The sequence below is a fragment of the Petaurus breviceps genome, unplaced genomic scaffold (assembly GCF_028583685.1).
Source record: "Petaurus breviceps papuanus isolate PSGF00001 unplaced genomic scaffold, PetGlider_PUasm1.0 186, whole genome shotgun sequence".
Lineage (NCBI taxonomy): Eukaryota > Metazoa > Chordata > Mammalia > Diprotodontia > Petauridae > Petaurus > Petaurus breviceps.
In genome coordinates this window covers 48,322,386-48,344,957 of record NW_027185798.1, presented here as the reverse complement: position 1 = coordinate 48,344,957, position 22,572 = coordinate 48,322,386, and the positions used below count along the sequence as shown (strand labels likewise).

The 22,572-nt window shown below is 38.0% G+C and overlaps 1 protein-coding gene across 5 annotated transcripts in view; it reads right to left on the bottom strand.

Annotated features, from left to right (window-relative positions):
- The window catches only part of CLCC1 (chloride channel CLIC like 1), a 28,572-nt gene extending 6,000 nt beyond the window's left edge, over nucleotides 1-22,572 (bottom strand). For all 5 annotated transcript variants that reach the window (XM_069090468.1, XM_069090471.1, XM_069090472.1 and 2 more), the window contains exons 1-11: nucleotides 22,423-22,572; nucleotides 19,120-19,194; nucleotides 17,340-17,456; nucleotides 12,695-12,836; nucleotides 11,657-11,767; nucleotides 10,199-10,306; nucleotides 7,538-7,759; nucleotides 4,862-5,002; nucleotides 4,384-4,477; nucleotides 2,059-2,156; nucleotides 1,617-1,763 (exon numbers count right to left, since the gene is read on the bottom strand). In XM_069090468.1, coding sequence (XP_068946569.1) covers nucleotides 1,617-1,763; nucleotides 2,059-2,156; nucleotides 4,384-4,477; nucleotides 4,862-5,002; nucleotides 7,538-7,759; nucleotides 10,199-10,306; nucleotides 11,657-11,767; nucleotides 12,695-12,826 — 1,053 coding nt within the window. In that variant the 5' untranslated portion in view covers nucleotides 12,827-12,836; nucleotides 17,340-17,456; nucleotides 19,120-19,194; nucleotides 22,423-22,572. The remainder of the gene's footprint in view (nucleotides 1-1,616; nucleotides 1,764-2,058; nucleotides 2,157-4,383; nucleotides 4,478-4,861; nucleotides 5,003-7,537; nucleotides 7,760-10,198; nucleotides 10,307-11,656; nucleotides 11,768-12,694; nucleotides 12,837-17,339; nucleotides 17,457-19,119; nucleotides 19,195-22,422) is intronic.

The following is a 22,572-nucleotide window of genomic DNA, read 5'->3' as shown; positions in this document are numbered from 1 at the left end:
TCCGCTCTTGTGCTCTCACCTAGCATATCCTTTGAGAATGCCAGAACACAAGACAGAGAGATGTGTGTGTGTGTGTTTTATAATTTATAATTTTATATGTGTGTGTATGTATATATATATATGTATATATATATATATATATAATGACTAGATCTCTCTAGGAATGTGTAAAATGAACCCTGAGGCTCCAATGCAAGCACACTGTATGTAGGGTGTCTCGAAAGTCTTAGAGCAGTTTCAGTGCAGTATTAACCTTCTTTTTAACTCTTAAATTCTATAATTCTAATTCTTTTATATGAGATAGAAATAAGTCTAATAAGCAAAGTTTTGTTTCAGAAAGCAGTGTACTGCTGGATCAAGACCAGTGTGTAAAACAAGGTCTTGCCCTTACCCCTCCCCCACCAAAAGGAAGAGATTCTCATTTTTCATGTGGATGCCCCACAGGCATCTCAAATCCAACATAACCCAAACAGCACCCCTCTTTTCCCCAAACTTACAGATTTCTCTGGAGGGCAACACTATCTTCTAATCCCATGTTTACATCCTCAGCATCATCTCCAACTCCTCCCCTTTCCTCACCTATGGCTGCCAAGTCCTGTCATTTCTCCTCTACAACACCTCTCTCTTCCACCCCTTCCCTCCACTCACATAGCCACCACCCTCGTTCAAGCCCTCACCACCTCTCTGCTAGATCATTGCAACAGTCTCCCAACTGACCTCCCAGCCTCCAGCCACTCCCCAATCTAACTCATCCTCCATGCGGGTGCTAATAGAATCTTCTTAAAGCACAGGTCTGACCTTATCTCTCTCCTACTCAAACTCCAGGGGTTTCCTATTTCCTCAAGAAGCAAATAAAACTATCTGGAATTTAAAATCCTTCACAACCTGGCTCCAACTTCAATTCCCACTCTTATTACTCTCCTTCATCTACTCTACAGTCCAGTCAAACTGGCTTCCTTACTACTCCCCATGTACAACATTCCATCTCCTTTCTTCATGCCTTTGCGCTGGCTGTCTCTCTTGCCTGGAGTGCCCTCTTTCTTAACATCCACCTCCTAGGATCCCTAGTTTTCTTCAAGGCTCAGGTCATGTACAACCTTCTACCTGAAGCCTTTCTTGACCCCTAGCTGCAAGTGCCTTCCCCAAATTACCTTATATCTATTTTGCCTGTGCAAATATGTGCACTCAGTCACACCAACATACTTGTTACCTCCTTAGCTAGACTGTAAACTCCTAAGAGCAGAAAACTCTATATATCACTTTTGTCTTCATATCTCTAGCCCTCAGCAGAGAATGACACATGGGAACCTAAGAAATGCTTGTTGATTGGTTGAATGATTTCATGTATACCAATTTACCAAGTTCAAATGGTTAGTTTGCAAGTAAAAGTTATCAGAACTCATTTCTAAAACTTCAAAAAGCAAACTATAAAATCACTTGCTTTTAAGATAAAAAATGTAAATGCAAATGAGTCTAACCTACTTTTACTTATTAGATTACTTACTTATTCTAGATACTGCTTATCAAATTACAGTGTCACACCAACAGGACTAGTACAGATCTTCAGCACTGCTTGTACTCTAAAAGACTAAGTGGCAACAATGTCATATACTAACCAGTACAGCAAGAGCCATGATGGCCAACATTGGAATATGAAGTATTCCTGGTATTTCCTTCATAAGAGCCCTCATAAATTCACCAACTCCTTGTCCAATATGCTTCAAAGGCTCTGTTACAAAGTTGGTAAAAGTAACTGCCAATGCCTGTAACAACAGATGTTCATTAGCAGCATTAATTATGTTCTTTAACAATGACAAATAATAAGCCAGAGTCACTGTGCACCTGCACTAGAATCAGATGACCTTTGCTTGCGCTGCCACATTGCAAACAAGCTTCAATACAAAAATGCTTTTGTTACTTGAAATTAGAATGACCTAAAATTTAGGCAGGTCAAAGCTTCCTGGTAGAAAGACTTTAAAACATGATAAGCCTGTGAGGACTACACAGGGACTCCTGACCCACCCTGACAAAGTAATTTTTATAAAGTATATTCAATACCTTTGTTGGTGGAACCAACCAAATAGGGTTGACTAAGAGCAGCTCATAGTACTTTTGGCAAGGATCATCCCGAAACGTCAATGAACTTTTAAACCATTCTATTTAGGGGAAAGAAAAGAGAGAAAAAAAACTAAATTTTAATAAATTAACATGTTTCACTATTCTCAATTATTCCATTTTGATTTTATTCTCCCTTCTTAATTTTCAGTTCTATATACTTTTTCAACAAGTTTCCCAATATCCCTAATTTTCTTATTTACCAGAGTGTTCTAAGATCTGGTACTAAACCAAAAATGATTCAGAAGTCTCAATGTCAAATCCCCAGTGCTAGGTAAAATAAGGGCACTGCACACACACACACAGTCAATAAGGCGTGCAATAATAATAATAATATAACAATAAAAGAATCCTCTTATGAGAAAGGGGATGTGGCTCGAGAAAGCTGTGCGGGATCAAGTCAAAATCCAGCCAAGGGCTCGAAAGGAAGGGGTTCCAGGTGAAAACCCTGCACAGGAAGCACATGCTATGGAGGCAAGGCCAGCACGTGGGAAACGGCTGCTTTCACACAACCTCTCTGCCTGGGTTTCTTTCATGGCAATGGGACAGCAGCTGTGAGCCTGCGTCAGCAATAGCATGGGCCTGAAAACAGGACATTCAAACAAAGCAGTTTTGTGTTCGTTCTGTGTACAAGAGAGTTGTGTTAGATTTAATTCCCACAACTACTTTCTAGTGCAGTGCTTGTGGATACCTTGATTTGGAAAATCTGCTGGATTTTTAATTTGCCTTTAACCAAGTCCCAAAAGTTAGGCCAATCTTGTTTTTAATCAATCTTCCAACACAAACAGTATATTTATAAGCATGTTTTTTCAAGGTTTGACTCTGATAAATGGCTTCAGACCAAGATTTTATACGCTGTAATACTTGGTCCTGCATCTGTACGTGCGAGCACTTCTCCCCTACTGATGCTGATCACAAACTCCTTCCTTTCCCCCGACATCACAAAGGTCGGTCCTCAGTCCAACAGGAGGCCACATTCAATGTGGTGAAGTCCCTTCTCTAAGTCTTTTTCTTATCTAAGGAGCACCAGTGCAGCCGGCACTCAGGACTTCTGGCTGCTGTTTCTCACGTTTACTACAACTGGGTCATCATCTTTTCCTGCCATGATTAACTCTTCTTCATGTACATGCCATTTTGTACATGACAATCACTATAAGTGAAATGTTGCAACCTAGTTACACTCATTATTAATCTTTCCCTTACCACTGCACTTACTTGTAACTCTAATTCTTTGGAGATCATGTTATTCTACGACTTTCAGTTAAAGTGAACCACCAGGAGAATTCCAATTGTTATAAGACATTGGCTTGTGTGGCATTAGTCAGCCATCACTGAAAGTATTCCAAGTGAGTTCAATCTCTTCTTGCTCAATTCTGGACCCAGATATACATTAATAGACTAATAACTCAATGGGTCACCTATCTAAGCTGTACGTCAGAGCTTAAATAATATATATTTTTTACTAACATGATTTTTTCAAGCTGGATTATTAGAATAATCTTCTTTGCATTTCTGTGGATTTCACCATGAGGCCTTTTGTCTCAGTGTGACAAAATCAGTATGATGACGATGATGACAGCTTCTATATAGTGCCTACTATGTACCAGCTGCTTATTTCACTTGCCAATAAGGTATGGTGGCTGGCCTAGTGGAAACAGCATTTGACTGGGCTCTCTCACCAGTTACACACCACACCGTCCTTGCTTTTTCCTGATATCACAAAGATATCAGGGGAGCACTCTAGCTATCCATCTATCATTCCTCACTCTTTTCCTGTTCAATTTCAGGCCCAACTCATTATCTACCTGTCCTCTTCTGTCCCCACTACACATACCCATGGACAAGCTCTACAGTTCTGCATCCAAATATGTCATAATGTGGAGAGACAGTCTTCATCCACTTGTTCTTTCCTACGTGGAAAGTGAAGTCAAACTCTTTTGAGTGGTTATATATGTCCTAGAGGAGGCTCTGCAATGTTTCATGGCTTAGAACCAGCACAACCACATTTAAAACAGAAGCATCTGGAGGGCCTCACTAGCCACAAAGAAACAATCTTTAACTTGGACTGTGCAAGTTGGATCTCTGCCATTAACCTATGAAATGAAGAAAAATCCTAGACAATTGCCAGCTCTAAATCTCAAAAGAAATTACTAAAAAACATTTACAAACTTAAAAAGCCAATTCTGGCTTTTAGCAATTCTAAAAAAAATGACCACAATTCAGGTATCATTCTCTCTAAAAAATGCTAAGGCAAACAGAGGGTCTCACCAAATAGGCCTCCAACCCAGTCCATCTTCTCAGCACAAACATTGTTTAACGGTTCCAATTTGGCAACTTCAGCCTGATGTTTTGCAAAGGCTAACTAATAAAGATAGACAGGAAAGTCTTTAACTGCTAATGATAAAGATACCATTAAGTAAACTTCCTAATACATTCCAAACAATTTTATTTCAAACATTCATTCCATCATTATAAATCCAAAGTATGTTTTAAAAGAAATTTAAAGATTAAAAAAGCCTATTGTTTATGAAACAAAAACATTTGTTCTTCATTCACTATAAGAACATATTTCAATTGCATTTAGGATTTAAGATCACTAATCAGTGATCACTATATGACTTTTTCTGAAGTTATCTATGTGATAAAGGATGAAAAAAATGAAAATGTATTAAGAGAATGCTTCAAAAACTAACTGGAAAGAACCAACTAGGTCAACAGTGTTTAACAAATTATTATTTTACATTACCTTATATAAATAGATCCAATTCCATCCAAAACTGACAAGGAAACTGATGAATAAAACGCGTTTTAACTGAGTATACCAACGAATATATGTCCATAATTCAGTAGCTATTAACATAACAATGCACAATAAACAGAGAAGTACCTAGAAAACAGAGAAAATGGAAGTTGAAGTCACCATTATGGAAAGACTTCCCTACCAAATGAAAAAAATTTTAACATAACCCAACTGCCTGCCTACTTGAGATATATACCTGGATACTGTCCCCAAAACAACTCAAACTCAACATATGTTAACAATGAACACACATTTATTAAGTACCTACTATGAACAAGGCACTATGCTAGGCAGTGGGAATACAAATGAAAAAATATAATAATCCCTATTCTCAAGAAGGTTACATTCTAATAAAGACAAGTATACACACATATATATTCATATATACATCTGTGTGTATACACACATATAGAGAATAAGGAAAGTGAACAAATGTAAAAAAATACAAAGTAGTTAAATTCAAAGGAGTTTGGGAGGGAGGATTTCAGCAGCTTAGGTAGAATGGGAAAGGTCAAGGTAGAAGGGAGAAGTAAGTACATTTCAGGCAGGGAAGGCAACCAGTACAAAGACACAGATATGGGAGATGTATTATAGGATGTAAAGAAGAAACAGGATATAATCCAATTGGATTCCAGAGTACAGGAAGGATAATGATGTCCAGTGAGGCTGGAATGATAGGTTGAGCTGGGTTGTAAAGGGATTTATAAGCTAAACAAAGGAGCTTATATTTTCCCTTAGAAGCAACAAAGAGTCACTGGAGTTTACTGAATAGGGGAGAAACATTATCAGTTCTGCACGTAAGGATGATTATTGCTTTAGCGGCAGTATACAAGATGAACTGGAGAGGTGAGAGAATTGAGGCTGGGAGACCAAGTAGGAGGCTGTGGAGATAATCTAGACAAAAAGTGATGAAGGCCTGAACTAAGGTGGTAGCTGTATGACTCAAGACAAGTGATCAAATGAGAGAGATGTTGTGAAAGTAGAAATGGCAAAATTTGGCAATTGACTGAGGTTGGTGAGGAAGAGTGGAAGAGTAAGTAGTCCAACATAATACCAATCTTTCTGAGTAAACAGAAGGATTGTGCCTTTGACAAAAATAAGGAAGTCTAGATAAGATGAAGATGGGGCCTAGGGGCTGGAATAACAAGTTTGGTTTAGGGCATGCTGAGTTTAAGACGTTTCTGGGATATCCAGATTAAAATATCCAATAGTAATAGTGTCCAATAAACAAGTGGTAATATGGGGCTAAAGCTAAGGAACGAGACTGGGGCTGGATATATAAATCTGTCAGTCATCAGCAGAGAGATACCTAAACCCATAGTAACTGATGATGTTACAGAGAGACTATAGATGGAGGACCAAAAACACCCAAGTTTAGTTGAACTAGCAAAGGAGATAGAGTGATCAGGTAGGTAGAAGGAGAACCAGCAGAATTATGTTATGAAAACATAACAGTGTAGAAAATACCCATGAGGAGAGTGTGGTCAACAATGTCAAATGCAATAGAGAGGTCAAGAAAGATAAAGGTTGAAAAAGGCTGTCAGATTTGGCAATTAAGAGGCAGTTGGAAAAAGCAGTTTTAGTTGTGAGATCAGAAACCAGATTACAAAGTGTTGAGGAGGGAAGTGAGAGAAGAGCTATAAGATGATAGCTTGAGGCTATGATAGGATCTACCGCAAATTTTTTAAGAATGGGAGAGACTTGGGCATGTATGAAGGCAGTAGGAAAACAACCAACAAACAGTCAGAGAAAGGTTGAAGATACGATAAATAGCAAGAAGAAATGCCTGAGGTTGTTAATTGCTACAGAATACTGGAGGAGATGATTAAGTACTCATGTGGAGAATCTGGCTTTGGCAAAAAGGAAGGCCACATCTTTGCCAGAGATGAAGAGAACGAGAAAAGAGGAAATTCACAGAAGGAAGCCCTCAGTTTTCTCAGTAACACTCAAAACCTAATTGATTACCTTCCTCCTTACCCTAACCACTGAGCCTTATTTCCCTATTTCTGTTAAGGGCATCACCATTTTTTCCAGTTTTTCTACATGACATTCCACCTTCAACTTCTGTGCCTTCCCACCCATATTTGGAATATTCTCCCTCTAAACCGCTAATTCTCAGAACCCCTAGCTCTTTTTCAAGGTGATGGTGGTGAGGATGATGATGATGATAGCAGGTAGCATTTATACAGTGTTTACTATGTGCCTAGCTAGCATTTATATGGTGCTTACTATGTGCCAGGCATTGCACTAAATGATTCAAAATTATTATTTCATTTGATCCTCATAACAATCCTGGGAGAGGGGTGATATTATCCCCATCTTACAGGTGAGGCAACTGAGGCAAAAAAGAAGTTAAGTGACTTGCCCAAGATCACACAGTTGCTAAGTTTCTGAAACCAAATTTCACCTCAGGTCTTCCTGACTACGGGCCCGGCACTCTATCCACTGCACTGCCCAGACAATACCTGTGAACTGGTGCAGTCTTTTTGGAAAGTAATACAGCATTATACAATAATAGTTAGAAAACTGTTTGTACTCTTTATTTTTACATATTTGAATGTTTCGTTGATATTTATTATTTTATCATAAAAAGTAAAGAAATAAATTCCTTACTCATCTTACCATGAATACATTATATGGATCCACACCAAAAGCTGTCTCAAAACTCCATTTCCAAGTCTTGAAATTATGAAATTTAAAATTAATTAGGATATCACTTAGTGCATCATCTAAGGCTCCTGATTTCCAGTCTTCTCCACTGAGAAACTTCTGGATTTCTAATAATGTCTCTTTTTTAAGGATAACTTCAGCATCATAATGCATATCACCTCCATCCTCACTGGGCTAAAAAAGAATAAAAAAAAATTAGGATAGGCTACTTTATCAACAATTTTTTATTAGAATAGAGGTCAATAGCAAACATTTGGAAGCTATATTATCATGTTACTTAAATTATCCCTACAGTACTTACAAGTTTTATCTTACCATAAAGCAAATTTAGAGGTAACATTTTCCTGTGACATTTCTATATTTTATGTTAAAGCTGAAGGCATCCCTATTCACTACTGTTACCTTTTCAGTTCTTCCTTTACTAAATTTTTAGAAAAAGTGGTCTATACTCACTGACTACTTCTGTACTACATCCTATCTATAATCTGGCTTCTCTTGCTTTCCTGAAAAGGTGTACTCCTGGCTCTGTAGTCAGAAATCTTGGGTTCGAATCTTGCCCCTGCATGTTACCTGAGGCAAGTCACTAAATCTTCCTGGGCCTCAGTGTCTATAAAATAAGGGTACTGGACTAAATATAAATAGATGGTTATTGAGGTCCCCACTAGCGCTAAATCTATGATACTACAATGTATTCATTGAAGGTATTTTGAAATTTCTTAAGTCTTATAAAAAATGCAAACACTGAAAATAAATTATCCCAAAAAGCAACAGCAATCTGAAAACTCAAGAAAATATATCATTTACCTATAAATTTTAAGATAGTGGATTCTAACAACTGTAGCCACTTTTCTGAAGTGATGATTTATGTTCATTAATCAGTTGATTCAAATAAGAAGTCCTTTCTTCTTCCTTTTTTAAAAAAAAGAAGCCAATATCTCTTGACATCTATAAGGTCTAATCTACCTTCTCAATTATACATTATATGTTATTCTACATTACTCCCTTCATGCATTTCTATGGTCTGGTAAAACTGGGCCTTTTACTATTCCTCATACACAATACTCCATCTCTGATCTCTGTGCTATTATCACATAGACTGTCCTCCCATGCCTACAATGGACTCCCTCCTTGCCTTTCACCCATAGGGCTTTCAGTTCCCATTAAAGTTCAGAACAAATGCCATCTCCTCCTACAAAGTATTTTATCACACATACACCTGGACCACTTGCCAGGGAATTACCCAAAACACATGCAGGCATGCACGCAGGCACGCCCCTCAAGAAGCCAACATTCTAATGAGGGAGACAATATACAAAATGTATATACACAGTACACAGAAGATCTACTCAGAGGTTAAGGGGGAGGATAACACCCAGAGGGAAGAGTCACAAACTAAACAATTAAAAGGGGTAGGGGGAGACAAATAGAACTAGAATCTAAGGGGAGTGCCTCAGACTGCTTCTTAGACAAAAAAGGAACGGCTGAACAAATTGTATATGAATATAATGGAATATTACTGCACCATAAGAATGACAGAAGAGGCTATTTCAAACTGGGAAGCAAAGTGATTAACAAAGTGAAGTGAGTAGAGTATGGAGAACAATTTATTGGGAGGAGAGTTAGCAATAGTGATAGCAAAAAAAATCAGTAAACTCATAACACTTTTTAAAATGCACAGAAGAAAATAAGAGGAAATTCAGAAGGAAACACAAACTTAACTATTTTAAAAGGAACTCAAAGAATTTATTATTTTTTAAAAAGCAAGTAGCATGAAATGGAGATTTACAGCTTCATATAGAATCTGCTTTTGGTGTTCTATGTGAAGAGAAATGCCCTTTTCTGAGGTGTTTAAGTTCAGAAAAAAATTGTTTTTTAAATAACTATCATTAATCAGAAGTGCCTTTAAATTTTGGACTCGGGACCATGATTGTTGCAAAGCCTGTCATTTATTCATTTGCCAACTTACAGTAAAAAATTCAATTTTAAAATGCTTTCATTAAATTTTAAAATAATACTCAATAGCATCAGTTATATTGATTTTTGACTCCCTAATCTGAAAAGTCTTAAGGAAGCTAACATTATACAACAGCTTGGTTTTAATATCTTAATAATTTGTATTAGTGATTCTATAGAAGCAACAGCTACCATATTAAGCAGTAGGAGGAAAAAACTATTTTAAGAACTGATTTTTTTTTTCCTCATTTTTAAAAACTACATGACTTTACTGCACATGACCAACAAAGTGCTGAAATAGTAAAATCAAGAAAAGTATGACTAGAACCCCATGGAAGCCTATTGAGAAAAGCCATCTGAAGTTTCAAAATAGTTCAAAATACTATCCCAACTTCATCAAATTGGCTATTTATTCTCTTACATGTAAGTAGACTAAAATGCACAAAAACACATGAAATAAGGGAAAGATGAAGTCTAGATTTACTGGCTCAGTAGTAAAAATGAAAGGGAAATTTTTTCATTCTATGTAACACAAGAGAGTAAAAAGATGTAACAGTCTCTGTTTCTTTAGACTCTCCTTTTAGTAACCTTTTTATATCATTATAATTTTCCGAGAATAAAATATTACAATGACTAATGCAACAAGTGCCAAATACTCACAAGTCCAAGTTTTCCAGCTTCAATTAAAATCTTATTTAAGTATCTCCTAAAAACATGATTACTCTGGCTTTCATAGTCTTTCCTCTTTTTCTTTTCACACTCATTAATCTGTAATCATATAGCAAATTCTAAATTAGTCTTTATCAACAAAATTTAGTAACAAATAATGGCGAAATTTCTAATCAAGCACACCAACCAATATAACGTTAAGGTGACCCAAAAAATAATTTGTCATGCTTATATTTATGAACTTTACCATCAGTGTGTAGCCTGCCTGCCCCATAAATTTCAGAATTTTTTTATGCAAGGTGAAAAACTTAAGTTACTCTGCAAGACGCAAACGCAGTAGTCACTGCCCAACATTTTTTTGCTTATTTCTGTCCTATCATCTTTTTTGCTAAACAAAAAAAATTCATCATATTATCAACAGGGAAAGCAGATCTAGCAGCAGTAATAAATTATAACAATAATAATAGGCAATATTTATATAGTGCTTACTTTACACATGCTATCTCATTTGATCCTAACATCTCTGTGAGGGAGGTTATAATTTTATCCCCATTTTACACATGAAAAGGAAGTGGGGGGAAGTTAAGGGCTTTGCCTGGGTTTACAGCACTATTGATCTTGGAACCCCTTGGAATAGAGGGCTCCACTGTCCCCCACACTCAGCTCCCTCTTTTCCTTACACTATCATTTATCTCTTCATAGAGAGTACTACTGAAATACACAAACAGAGAGTACCTGGAAGGCTACTCCACTTCCACCCTGGCTGAAAATCGTGGGAGTTTTTGAAGGGTGAATATATTTATCAGTTTTCTTTGTACAGTTTTTGATTCAAAGCCATAAAATCTAGAACTACCAAGTTTTTGTAAAATTGTCCCTTTTTGTATTAACAGGCAAATTCTACAAAAAATTCTTCTAGATTTTATGGCTTTGAATCAAGGCAGCATGCATGGCATAAGAGCTAATGATGCAACCTCCCAATTCACTGGGTTATTCTCCAAGGCTGTAAATAGACCTGGTACTAACCTGCACTGAGAGAAGGAGTGTCACTATTCCAATGAAATTACAGGTCTGGTTCCTAGTCTTTTCTTTTAGTTCCATTGTACATTTGTTAATACATAGTCATTTTGCTACATATTCTCTTATTCTCTATACTAACACAACAAATTTTCAGAGTAATTTTCAAATTACCAAATAAGTTAAACATTCCTATTCTCTTACAAAGGTAACTGAATTTTTATTAGAGATTTAATAATAATATAATAGTACCAAATAAATATCTGCTGAGATAAATTCAACTTTATCATTTGTTTCAGAACAAAGCTGAACTATCTGTTTACAAAAGTTAGTAATATGCCCATTCTAATTAATCATCAAGAAATAAGAGACTAGAAACAAATTGCTGAGAGAATTTTCACATTCACATAGAAGTTCTAAATGAGAGATTCTAACCTTATGAGTTAAAGAATCAAGTCTGTTATAACATTCTGACATTTCATCAGCACATGACAAGTTAGAATCTGTAAGACTTATTTCCTTTTCCTCTGGTTTTCCATAGTTCACCTATAACAGAGCAAACAAAGGTTTCGGTTTTTTAGAATCATAGTCTCAGAGATGTACCATCTAGTCCAAACTCCTCAACTACATAGAAATTCCATCTAGTTTCTACTTGAACACTTCTAGTGAGGAGGTTCTCACTATAGTAATAAGAACAATTTTCTACAAACTTCACAGGATGGTTGAGGAGTTCATATGCGATATGAGCAAAATGTTGTGTAAACCTTAGTGTTAAAATAAATATCAGCTACTGCTAATAAGGCATCCCTCTATTTTAATGTAGTTATTTAACTTGGATATTGAGAAGCTTTTATTTAATCAAGTCCAAAGTTTCGACTACATGATTTTGTAAATGGATTTTATTTATTCTTCAACAACCTCTACTCCCAAATACAACTTAAGAATAACAGAATATCACAGAGCTGACATTGCTGTAGTGTCTATTGCTTACAGAACTTATTTTCATGTATGCATAACTACACACATATAACTAGACCAAATTGCTTGCCTTCTCAATAAGGGGAAAGGGAAAAATGTGGAACTCAAAATTTTTAAAAATGAATGTTAGAAATTGTTTTTACATGTAATGGGGGGAATATTAAATAATTTTTAAAAAACAATTCTTTTTCACATGCAAATCCAGAAATAGCCAACTCAGTTTTAAAAACAAACTAATGACTTAAAACCAAATCCAATTCAACAAACATTTATTCAGTATCTAATCCTATGCTAGGTGCTGGGAATACAAAAATAAAATGGAAAACTGTCCCTGTCCTCAAGGACTTTACTTCGACTAGGCAAAGATAATACTCAATTCAGTGCTCTCATAGCCCTACATAGGTAGAATATTCATAGTATAAAATTAAAGTCTCTCCCTCTTTCACACACACACACACACACACACACACACACACACACACACACACACAATACCTGAGGAGCTTTTCTCATTGTTCCAGAAGCAGCATCATAATTAAGCATATCTGTAGGATCAATCCATTCATCATCTTGAGCATAACCAGGTACCATTAACAGAAATATACATAAGAGCAAAGAATTTGGCATCACGAAAAACCTAAAAAAAATTAAAATATCCATATGTATTAATTAAGATAATCATTTTATTAAAGAAAACATGGTTTAATTCTTTCTAATTTCAAGTTGTTTTTTTTTTTTAATCATTTAACTAAGGGACATGGAAAAAGCATACCTAATACTAGATTAACATAGACATGGATTAAAAAAAATTTCTGTAATTCCTAAAAATATGGCCTGAGAAGTGAGTAGAATGCTGGCCCTGGAGTCAGGAGGACCTGAGTTCGGGTCCAGCCTCAGACACTTAACAAACACACATACACACACACACACACACACACACATACACACACACTAGCTGTGTGACCTTGGGCAAGTTAACTTAACCCTAACTGCCCTCCAAAAAGCAAAAAAAAAAAGAAAGAAAAGAAAAATATGGTCTGAGAATTTATTAGAGAATGAAGCTGAGAGCCCTCCTAAAGGGGAATATGGAAAAAATTAGAAAACCTGAGACTAGCATTTAAAATGTCACAAAGAACAAAACAATAACATGAATCACTTGGGTGTGTCAACCGAGAGGATGGAACCAGCCTCTAATATGTCGAAGGTCAAAGTTGAACAGAGCAGGCTAGGGACAGGAGTCAGGAATCAAACAGAAGTTTAATTTGAAGGTGAGGAAAACAGCTGGCAAGCAAGGACCGGTGCCATAGCTCCACCCCTAGCGGGGAGATCCGATTTAGTGTGGTTGGGCCTTGATTTATATGCTTGTGGCTAGACAGTCAACAGTGTAAGCGTAGCAACAGTAGTGAGGCACAACAGCAAACAGTGAATCAAGAAAGTGACAGAAAGTCTGTTCACAGCAAGGCTTCCTGCTGGGCCTGCTGGTGCTGTCCCAAGCTCAGGGACCATCAGTTCCAGAAGGTGAGTGCAAAGGACTGTTGTTATGCCAAGCTCAGGGCACAGACTGCTTGCTGGGCTTTAGCCCTGGAAAACAGGGTATCTCCTAATAGTATCTTGACAGGTCCTTCCAAATCAATTTACAAATATACACTAAATTAGAAAATCAACTGAAAATCAATGGCCTCCTGTCAGAGATGCATCTATTTGGCAAATCTCCAGAGTAAATTGTGCTACTTGGAAAGGGGGGTAGAGAGGGGCTCCAAACCTGACTGGTGTGTTGAATATAGAGAATTTTAGGACGCTGTGGAAACGAAGAACCCACTAGGGAGGGAAGAGAAATATTTTGATTGCTTGTGGGCTACTGGGAGTTATTCTTTTATATTTGTTTATGAGCACCTCTTTTCAAGCTTCTTTATATCATCTATGCTTTTATGTATTTATTACCTTTAGTGCTCTGCAAACTGAGGAGCTTGGATTCATGCTATGATCTATATTTATGGGAACTGAAACAAATTATACACTGATTATATCTGGAGGTTTCCCAGAGTAAATTCTGGAGAGGAGAATACTGAGTCAAAAAGTATGTAGGGATCCAGGACCATGGGGGTACATACAAATGGTGAAATTGAAGTTCAGGGAGGTGAAGTGATTTGTCAAGAATCACACATCTCCTAACCATAAATGGCAGAATTTGAACCCAGTCTCCCTGACTGTAAGTCAAGCACTATGCCAGGCTGCCCTAGGAACTGGGTGGTGGTGTGAAGATTTAATAGGTGAGTCTTAAAGATCTACAGGGTGACCCATCTGAGAAGATGATATAATGAGGGGTCACAAGGAAGCAAAGTTTCCTAAAGAAACAGCTTTCCTATAGTACTAAACTGCGCATATGCTTGGACCCAATGATATCATTACTAGGCCCACACTTAAAAGAGATCAAAGAGAGGAAAATGACCTATAAGGACAAACATATGTAGAGCAGTTCTTTTGTAATTGCCCCAAACTAGAAACTAAGGAGGTGCTCACCTCCTACAGAAGGGTTAAAACAGATTGTGGGAAATTAATATGATGGAATATTACTGTGCTCTAAGAAATAACAAAACAGTTTCAGAGAAAACTGGAAGCCCCCTTGAACAGAGGCAGAGTTAATACACAATGCTAACAACATTATTAAGAAAAACAATTGTTGGATTCATGCAAAGATAAACCACAAATCTAAAGAACAGAAGATGAATGATGCTACACACCTCCTACCAGAGAGGTGACAGACTTGAAGTCCAGAATGAGGCAGGCACTTTTGGACATAAACAACATTTCTACTATTTGAAGCAGCAATAATATTTAGCATTTATGGAGTGTATTAATGTTTGCAAAATACTTTACACATTTTATTTACAAAACATCCCTAGGAATGAGGTGCTATTATTCTTCCCAATCTATAGAAGAGGTACCTGAAGCTACATCTGAACTCAGGTTTTTTTTTTACTCCAGGTCCAGTACTTTACTCACTGGGCCACCTGGCTACTTCTGATGTGGAAACATGTTTTGCTTTGTAGACTATGTAGGCTTGTTGTGATGATTTCAAAAAATTGTTCAATGAAGGAGAGACCGTAGGAAAAAGAAATAATAAATACGTGTATAAGTAAGTAATTTTAAAGTAGCAACAGGATCACCAAAAAGAAATAAAATTGCTACGAAGTTTTAATGAAAAATCAAAGCTCACCCAAAAGACAGTATGTTCTAGTATTTAAAAAATTACAAAGAATGAAAAACTAAAGAAAATGAAATGACTATTAAAATATTATCCAGAATTGAATAAAAAACAATGCAATACAAATGAATTGCAATAATAATCAAGCAATTAGAGGATAAATAAAACTATCTAACAGAATCTGAAGAATTAAAGAAAGAAAAGAATACAATACAATCAAGATGGAAGAGTTTGATTTTAGAAGAGAGCCTGGCTCCTCACAAACTTCTCAAAAAAGAGCAATAGAAAATTACAAAAAAAGGAAAACGTCTTTAAAACTCTGCAAGAAAATAAAAATCAACTAAAATAGAAAATGAGCACAGAAAAATACTAACAAATACATACACATGAAATATAGAGCAAGTGAGACAGCTAAAGTTATAGTGGAAATGAACAAATAAGGACAAAGGAATCTGAGAGATATGCTCAATGGATGAGACTTTTAAAGAAATTAAGCAAACAAAAATTAACACCAATTTTTTTAAAGAGTCAAATGAACAAATAAAAAGCAAGCTCAAAAAATGTGTGTGGGGAACTAAAACTGGATGAACAGAATCAAAGAATTGTCAAGTTCCTCAGAAACTTTTCTAGACTAACCTAGACTTGAAAAGGAATGTCCTCTACAATACATCCAAGATGAAATCATCCAGTCATATACTTGAAGAGTTCCAAGGAGGAAAACCCCCACTACTTCCCAAGGCAACCCATCCTATTTTGTTCTGTTAGGTTTTCCTTGGTTACAAGTAGCTAAATGATATGCATATAACACTGGGCCTGGAATCAGGAAGACTCAAGTTCAAATTCTGCTTCAGATACTTTGTGTTCCTGGGCAAGTCACTTAATTTCTCTCAGTCAGTTTCTTTTTTTTTTCTGCCTTTTGGAGGGCAATTGGGGTTAAGTAACTTGCCCAAGGTTACACTGCTAGTTTTTTTGTGTGGGTGTTAAGTGTCTGAAGCTGGAACCGAACTCGGGTCCTCCAAATCCCCGGCCGGCGCTCTTATTCACTGCGCCACCTAGCCGCCCCATCAGTCAGTTTCTTTAACTGTAAAATGGGCGTATTAATAACACCTACCTCCCAAGGTTGTCATGAGGATCAGATGAAGTATTTGTAAAGTTTTTAAAGCATAATATAAATGCTAGTTGTTATTATTAGCATAGTGCTTAGCATATAGTAGGTGCTATATATATATATATACACATATATATATATATATATGCTTATTATTGTTACTACTTCCATAAAACCAAAATTTGTCTCTCTGAAATGCCCAGTCCACTGTTCCTAATTATGACCTAAAAGTCAAACAGAACAAAATTAAACCCTCTCCCATGGGACTGCCTTTCAAAGAGAACCCTAACTTTAGAGGTAGGAAGGACATAATGTGGCCTGACTTATTTTTTTAATAGGTGAGAAAGTCAGGAAGACCTGAGTTCAAATCCAGCCTCAGACACTCATTAGCTGTGTGACCCTAAGCAAGTTACTTAACCTTTGTTTACCTCAATTTCTTCATCTGTAAAATGGGAACAATAATAGCACCTACCTCTCAGGGTAGTTGTGAGGATTAAATAAGATAATATTTCTAGAGAGTTATATAAATCTAAAAAGTGTTACACAGATACTAACTATTAGTCAAAGATTGACAGATCACTAAGCTGAAAAACAAGGTCAGAAAATAACCCAACTAAAAAAGAATTTTAGAATCAATTTAGGTATACTGCAGGGGAAGGGGAAGGGGGTGGAAGAAATTCAGGGTAAGATCCAATAGAGAAAACTTCAGGATTACAGAAAATATCAAAAAGAAAAAAACTCTCCAAATTACTGACAATAAGCAAAATGCTACAAATAAAAAATGTTCTACAAAACTTCAACCACGAGAAACTGAAAACACAACTCACCTAGGTATGTCCTCACCAAATGTAAAAACAACAAATGAAGGAAAATAGTCCTTTAAACTTCCAGAAAGGCAGCAGTCACATATCAAAAATCATCAATCAGAATGTCACCAGATTTTTCTATTAAAAAATAACAAAACCAGAGATGTTTTACTTTAAAACATAAAAAAATTTCAAAACATAGGCAGCTTTAATTCCAAATTTCCCAGTATATATAAATTTTCTAAAAGCAAAAGATAGATATTTAAAAACCAAAAAGGACCTCAAAGAATTTATGGATAACAATACACAAATCAAAAGATCCTCTGAAGCTATATTAGAGAGACCATAGGGATTTAACTGCCTGTTATAATAGATAACTAGTTATTTCACCCCTCAACTCATAAGCCTTCAACATGAGTTAAAAATAATTAGAGAACTATGTGATTAAACTACTGAATAATAGAGGGATTAAAAGGAGCAAAAGATGAATGGAAGGGCAAAAAGATATGAAGGAAATATAAGATTAAAGAATAGAAAAAAAAAAGGAAAGGGAAAAGGAGTAATGGTAATCCCAAGGTAAAATTCCTATTTTTGAAAACAGAGAGCCTTCTAGATTAAATAGCATTAAATATCAGAATTTTGTTTAGCGATTCGCTTCCCAGCCAACACAGCTAGGCGGCATCGTGGATAGAGGTGGACCTAGAGTCAGGAAGAGGTGAGCTCAAATACAACATCAGATATATAGTAACTATGTGACCCTAGGAGAGTTACTTAACCTCTGCCTCTGCTTCCTCAACTGTAAAAGGGGTTAATAACTGTGCCTACTTCCTAAGATTTCTGTAAGGATCAAAAGAGATATTTGTGAAGCACTTATCGCAATGCTTGGAACACAGCACGTGAAATGTAAATGCAAATTCCCTTTCTTCCCCATTGCTGTTAAAAAAGTAATTATCTGGGGCAGCCAGGTAGCGCAGTGAGGAAGAGCCAGCGTCGGAAGACCCAGAATCGGTTCCGGCCTCAGATACTTGGCACCCACACAAAATAACTGGTCGTGTAACCTTGAGCAAGTTACTTAACCCCAATTGCTTAAAAAAAAAAAAAAAGAAAGAAAGAAAAAGGTAATTATATGAAACATCTGAAAGCATTAAATAAAAGTGATCAATGGAACCAATCAGAGAAATCAGAAATATAACCAAATGTAAATAAGATATCACTAGTTAATAAAAACCAAGATTATAAAACAGGGAGAAAAATCATTCAATAAAAATGAAAGGAAATATAGGATAGCAGCATGGTGAAATATGTTTGGATTAACACTTTATACTTAAAATAAATTCCAGTAGGATCAATGTCCTGAACATTTTTAAATCACTAAAAATTTGTTAGAAAAAGGGGTGCACTACAATTATCAAGAAGGGAAAAATATTTTAAAAATCTTAACACACATAACTGGTTGACTTATTTTACTGATTCATTCATTCTTTCATTTTTTTATTGACAAGATCTTTCCTTAGCTGTCCCAGGCTGGAAATGCAGCAGCCCACTCCCAGGCCCCATCCCACTTCTGCCCAGCACAGGTATCACCTGTTCTATTTAAGTTATTAGCCAGTCTGCCCCTCCTTGAACAGGCTGGTGACTACCCAATCCCACAAGCTCACCAAACTGGTGCTGAACTTAGGGAACATTCTGCCATACCAGTGTGTTTATAAAGTTTACAAACCACTTAACAGACAATTATAGTTACCCTCATTTTACACATGAAGAGAGGACGTGGGAGATTAAAGAGAAGCTAGTTACTTACTCAGAGCTAGTACCGGTCAGACAGAGCTGGGATTTAAATTCAAGTCTCTTCAGTCCAACAGTAGTGTTTTTTCCACTATACCAAACAAAAGAAATTACCAGAAACAAAAACTTAACCAAAAAGATCATACTCTTTGATTCAATGATCCTCTTACAGCACAGTTCCTTAATTTGGGGTCCATGAAATTCTTTTAAAAAATTAATAACTATTACATTCTAATGGGTTTCCTCTGTAATCCTATTAATTTTACCTTATACATTTAAAAACATTCTTCCGTCCATGGTTAAGAACTCCTATACTGGAGTGAATATATCCTAACAGTGTAATTAAAAGGGGAGAAAAAAATCTATCTACCTGTACAAAGCTAGTCACAGATACTTTGTCTTTTTTTTTTTTTTTTTTGCTTTTGGAGGGGGGAAGACTGGGCAATTGGAGTTAAATGACTTGCCTTAAGTCACACAGCTAGTAAGTGTTAAGTGTCTGATGCCAAATTTGAACTCGGGTCCTCCTGACTCCAGGGTTGGTGCTGTATTCACTTGGATACCTAGCCACCCCTAACTTTATTTGTATTTTTGAAAAATAAGACAATCTATACGTCCAAAGACTGGGGAACAGGTGAACAAATTGTTGTACATCAATGTTGTGCTATTGTGTCATTAAAAATGACAAACACTAGGAACATAAAAAATATGGAAAGACTTACACAAAGAAAAGAAAAGCGGAAAGAATAATTAGATGAATTCCTGAGGCTCGAGGATCATAAATTTAGAGATGGGATACTAGAAGTCATCTAACCCAACCATCTCATTTTACTCAATAGGAAAACTTAGGCCTAGACAAGTGAAATAGCTTGCCCCAGGAGATACTCTATAAGAGCAATGAACTTGATAAGTACAGACAGAATTAGAGCTCCTAAGGTGATATAAAGGATTTTAATCTTGTTAAAATTTAGATCAATCAATAAATTGATAACTGACTACAATGTGCCAAGCACTGTGCTAGGTACTGGGGATGCAAAAGAAGTCCCTTCCCGCAAGCAAGCTATGCACAAGGTAACTAGGAAATAATTAAGAAAAGTTGGGGAAGCCTTCCAGTAAAAGATGGCATTTTGCTTAGGCCTTAAAGAAAGCCAGGAAGGTCAGTAGTCTGAGCAGACAAGAGTGAGTGTTGCACACATGGGGAACAACCAGAGGAAATGCTGAAAGCACAGATGAAGTGTATAGCTCCTAGGCAAAGAGGCCAGCCTCACTAAATCTAGGACAGAAGTTTGTTTTGGGGATTAAGGTGTATCAAGGGGAAAAAAGTAGGAGGGGACTATGTTAGGAAGGCCTTTGAACTATAGAACATTCTGTATTCGATCCTGGAGGCAACTGGGAGTTTATGGGGCAGAGAAGAGGTGTGTATCCTGGTCAGAAGGAACAGGATGCTCTGGATAATAAGTAATAAGGGTTACATATCTTAAAAATATAGTTCCAATTACATGGATTTATTTTTTCTTTCTTATTTGATGAATTTCACAAAGTGTGCAAAAGAATTTTTTAAAAAAAATTGTAGCTTTTTATTTACTGGCTGGGAGCCTTAAATTAACGTACTGGCTACAAGAAACATAAGAATATAAGGGGCAGCTCGATGGCCAAGTGAACAGAGCACTGGTCCTGGAGTCAGGAGAACGGGCCTTCAAAATCTAGCCTGAGACACTTAACACTGACTAGCTGGGTGACCCTGGGCAAGTCACTTAACTCCGGTTGCTTGGGGATGGGAGTAACTGGGGAAGAAGCCTACAGTATAAAGGGAAATGGAGGCTAGATATACCTAAAACCAACTAGGTTTTATGTACAGATAAATTCATTCATTACTGAATGCACATTTATCAAGCACCTACTGTGCACCAGGCACTATAGAAACATGTCTGGATACAATCCGTCTTTATAACCTGACTAATGTATGATGTGAAAAGTATTTACAGATCCTATACTTGACTATATGCCGCCATGGGAGGGAGAGGAGGGAGGGGGACAAAATGTGTAACTCAAGGAATTGTAGAATTGAATCCTGTAAATTAAAAGGAAACAAATTAATTAAAAAATAAAAAATAAAAAAGAAACTCCCGGGCTTAATAAACAATGTCTGGCCTGCAACTCCAGCTCTGATTTAGCTAAATAAAGCTTCCAGCTAAAAATGAACAAGCACTAAGGCTATGGAGGAGTGGTCTGAGAGCGAGGCCTTGAAGCCAGGCAGAACAGAGTCCGAGCCCTACCCCGACAAACGCTGGCTGAGTGACACTGGGTAAGTCACTGAACCACCAGATGCTCCAAGGCCCTCAAAGGCCGGAAGCTTCGGGGAAGTGGAGGAGAAGGTGCCCACCTGCCTCGGTGGCCAGGTTTTCCTCATCTGGAAGTCCCCTACACTAAATGACACCACGTGTCCCGCCCCTAACCTGTGGGAGGCTAGATAAAGTATCAATAAACGAAACGCTCACAGTCTTAGGTGCTGCACTAAGCGCTGGGGACACACAAGAGGCCAAAGTCAGCCCCTGCCCTCAGAAAGCTCACCTTCTAGACAAAGTGAAGGCCTCCTGGAGAGGAGAGGGGAAGAGGATGGGGCAGGCGGGAGGAGGAGAAAGGGGAGGGAAGAGAGGGGAGGGGGGAAAGGCGGAGAAGGGAGGAAAGGGGGAGGGGGGAAGGGGAGGGAGGAGAAGGAAGAGGGGGAGGGGAAGAAGTCCCCACCTCTCCGCCTTTCCCCTCGAGCTCTCCAACACACCCAAATGCTCCCAGCCACATACATAGGGTCTCGTGCCCGCTTTTCTTCGGGACCAACGCCAAGCCCCGGGATCCCCGAGCAGGCCCCGCCCCACCCCCGTCCCTCCCGGGCTTAATAAACATCCTGGGGACCCGGATTCAGGCTCTATTTTCCCCCTCACGCCTTTCTTCTCTGAAGTCTGCCCCGTCCGCTCGCGGAACGGCGGCCTGTGACCCCCGTGGGGTCACGACGGAGCGAGGGAGGATCCGGAGCCGGACCCAGGGGGGAGGAGGGGACCGCGAAGGCTCCAGAATAAACAAGTTCACCCCAAACAGGAACCCTCCAGCCCTCTCACAACTGACGGAGGAAACCGAGACCCGGGAGGGAACGCCTTCCTCTTCCCCGCACTGGGTTTGCTCCCCGAGGGCCCGAGCGCCGCTGCCCACTCGGGTGTCTCTGCCTCGCGGCTCACTTCCTCCCCGGGGGGGCCTCAAGAACACGCAGGACCCGCAGACAGTCATCCTTCCTCCCCCCATTCTTGGCGCTTGACAAAAACAAACGCACCGGCCTGGGCCCCGGCTCCGACCAATTCAGCCAGCTTCACAGCCCGAGGCTGACGGTGGGAAGTGGGCGGAGCCCTTCTCCCACGCGCCCTCCAGGCCTAGGGCGTAGGGAGCGCCGAGCCATCCACCCACCGCGCGTGCGCCGGCCGCC